At 45.6% G+C, this 3,517-nt stretch overlaps 1 protein-coding gene across 1 annotated transcript; it reads right to left on the reverse strand.

Annotated features, from left to right (window-relative positions):
- Positions 1-479: 479 nt before the first annotated feature.
- Positions 480-1,286, reverse strand: LOC131303088 (uncharacterized). Its single transcript, XM_058329877.1, has 2 exons — positions 1,179-1,286; positions 480-1,100 (listed from the first exon to the last, which is right to left on the reverse strand). Exons 1-2 carry the CDS (start codon positions 1,242-1,244, stop codon positions 480-482), a joined length of 687 nt encoding a protein of 228 aa, XP_058185860.1. The 5' UTR covers positions 1,245-1,286.
- Between the last annotated feature and the right edge of the window lie 2,231 nt (positions 1,287-3,517).

The following is a 3,517-nucleotide window of genomic DNA, read 5'->3' on the forward strand; positions in this document are numbered from 1 at the left end:
ATAGCTTATGAATAAAGTCGCCTTTTTTTATAACTATTGTTGTTTCTGGTATTTGTTTTAAATACGAATTACGAAGTAAAATTCCCTCATTCGTATTGGGGAGCAGGGTATATGACATCCATTTAAAGTACGTGACACTTGAACACAAGTTCGAAATACTTGTGTAAATTGAACACAAGTTCGAAATACTTTTGTAAATTTCAAACATTTAAGTACGTGAAACTTAAAAGTTTAACATACGTGAAACTTAAACTCTACGAGACTATGCAAAGCATATGAATACATGCATAAGCATACGAGAATATGCACAAAACTGTTCAAATCATACAACGAATGTGCACAGACTTAGAAGCATTCAAATATATGCATAAGTACGAAATACTTAAAGACAAGTACGAAATACTGTTAGAATGTTTTGAACACTTTGGCTAGGCCCAGAAACAGAAAGCCAAACATATTGTCACAATACAAAGACATATTCACTCATCTTCAGTCACGTCTTGAACGGTTGTAGGAACAGTTGGAGGAGCTTCAGCTGCAGTTAGATTCTCATCTTCAAGTTGACCACCACTGGCTTCCTTTTGGCCAGAGTTGGTCATATCACTCTGAGGCTCCACTTCGGTAACAGGAGGCTCCGCTGTCTGCAAGACCTGTTCTTCATCTCCCTCTTCAACAATTTCCTCCTGATCACCAGCTGCTGCGCTTGGAAGCTCAATGTTGGTCCAAAGTGGAGATGACTCAGGAATCTCTGCTTTTTCAAGGCAGGCCCTCCAAGACGCCACCCAAACTTGATCCTGAATTCCAGGCATCTGGTTTGTGTAGCTCTCTGTGGCAACTTTGATTCCTTCGTTATATCCCTTTTCAAAGGCAGCCTTGGCTTCATTCTGGGACGTCTCGAGCTCCTTCAAAGTCTGGGCAAGACTGTCCTCAGTCCCCTTCAACTGTCCTTTCAGGCCATCTGCAACCCCCTGGGCCTGGTTCCTTTCTCTCTCAAGCCTGATGATGGTACGTTGGAGCTTGGAGTTTTCACTGACAAGTTTTGCTCGTTGGGGCTCTGATTGGCTAAGTTTTTGAGCCATGGCCACCATTTTTTGCATCACCTGGAAACATTCAAAACAATTGTGATAAACATAACTGTTAAGTTCTGTGTACACTATGATCACAAAAAGAAATTTTACCTTGGCGTTGTGGGACATGAAGGAACTGAGAAGATTGTCTGGAGACATTGCAACTTCTTTTTGCATGTCCCCAGGCAACAAAAAGGCCTGGGACAATGCAAGGGCAGTCCCTTCGGTCTTGACAGTGTCCCGAGCAGTGATAGCTCGGTTCCCATGAGAGAAGGGGGGAGCCCATATTGGAGCAGGAGACGAGGAGGAAGGTAGGGGTCTTTCTTGAGGCTGTTCCACCCGTTGACGTTTCTCTCTGTGGATGGCCTCGATTTCTTCTGGGGAAAAGCCAGGAGGAGCATCAGTCTGAGTCTGAGTACGGCGGCCACGACCTTGGCCACCTTGGCCCCGAGCAGCGCCACGACCTCGACCAGGTATGGTGAGAAGACTCCCTAAATCAATTGGCTGGTTCATTGCTGGAGGTGAAGGCGTGTAACCGCTGGAAGAAGAACTTGATGTGGGACTGGAGGCTTCTTCGGCAAGGGGAATTGGTTCGTCGGAGATTGGAGGTGTCCGAGAACGCCTTTCTTCGGGAACAGGTCTTGAAGGACCAGCCGCTGCAAGGTTGTCCGCTGCTCGGGTACGCCGATCAATAAACCCCCCGTATGACGCTTTGTAACTCAGCAGAACCTGAGCCGCTCTTGCTCGGTCAGCAAGGTAAGTCCCTTCGCCGTTGAAAGCAAGTGCTCGCTTGATATCAGCTACGTGCACTTGAGGGGTTATGATATTATAACCCCGATTAATGTTCGAAGCTGCAGCCGAGCAAAGCATAAATAATTAGAAAGCACGAAAAAGCTTTTCCTATGAAAAAGGACAAGGATTTGAAATTAGGGGAAAGCACTAACGTGGGCTCCCGAATACATGAGGAGCGTGAAAACCAATCACTTGGCCGTCCTCATCTCTGGGTTCGAAGTTGCCCGTGACAATCAGGAAGTCGTCGTCATCCCCTCGAGCAGAGTCAGGGAGTTCAAGGACAAGCTTCTTCCTAGAATCCCTACTCTTTAAATAATATGTGAGGGCATCCCCGGTTCTAGAGATACTGTATAGGTGATGAATGTCGTATAAACCTAAAGAGGTCCCTAACATCTGATTTATGGTGTTGATGCCCATAACTACTCGGAAGAAGTTGGCAGAGACTTGCATTGGGGAAAGTCTATAATACGCCAAAACTTGGCGAAGCAGAGGAGCCAAGGGGAATCTAACCCCGCCCTCAACAATGGCTACTACAGGAATGTGAAGAGTGTCGAAATCGAAACTCTCACGAAGGGCATCCTCAGGAGCCAATACAGTGGCTACATCGTCAGGAATCCCATATCGAGATCTGAAACTAGCCATGGCTTGAGGAGTATTACAGTGCCTTCGAAATCTACCCATTACCAGATAGGATTTTGGAATTCTACGAAGTGTAAAGCAATGGGGACAATGAAACCCTAAACTGCGGTTGAAAACAATCCACTAGAGAAATGGAGTTGTAAGAAGAAGAAATGATGACTTACGAGAATAGTCGATGGAATCCTTAAAAGAAGAGGTCTTGAGACGATGAACAGAGCTTCAATGGCGGGGGAACGCTTGAACAGTTTTTTCTTCTGCAGAGGGAGTCTAAGGGGAAGATTGGGGTGTTTTGAAAAATGGGACGAAAACCCAAAAATACCCTACAGCCAGGGTGGCGTAAGTGAAACGTCACCCCAGACGGCGTTTGAGTGTTCCGTTCCCCAAAAACACGCCTGTCCGCATTAAATGTGAACAAAATAAACATTGACACGTGTAAAGATTAGGGCTGAAAGCCTGAAAACGGCCTAAAAAGGTATTTTCGTCATGGTAAAATGATGATAAGTTGCTCCAATATATAAGGTGCAGGAGCAGAATGAATTTGCTCGGAAGAGAAGCTTCACACATCATCTGAGTAAAAAATAATAAGTGAAGCTGGGGAGCAATTGTAGGGAGGTATTCCCGAGCAGGCCCAAGAAGCACCCGAGCATGGAGCTTATGAAAGGTCAACACGATTGACCGGTGACACGTAAAGCCACTGTTCAAAGTACCTTGTTCGGCTATGAGAGAGCCAAACAAAAGGAGAACCCCCCCCCCCCCCCCCCCCCCCTAAAAAAAGGAATGGTCCAAATAATTGATAAAAGACCAGTTACATGTGAAGTAACTGGTCCAGGCCCTCTGTTCGGCAACGAGATGGCCGAACAAGGAAAGAGCTCCAAATCGATTGTTGGAGTTTGAGGAACATTCTGGAAAGATCCAGAAATGTTGGTATTCCGTTAAGGAATAAGATCCCGAGAATATAGGATCTAAGAAAGATACCCAATGAGAATGGATGTTCGGCTCTTTAAGGAAAAGAATCCTAA

This window comes from Rhododendron vialii, chromosome 10a (genome assembly GCF_030253575.1).
Source record: "Rhododendron vialii isolate Sample 1 chromosome 10a, ASM3025357v1".
Lineage (NCBI taxonomy): Eukaryota > Viridiplantae > Streptophyta > Magnoliopsida > Ericales > Ericaceae > Rhododendron > Rhododendron vialii.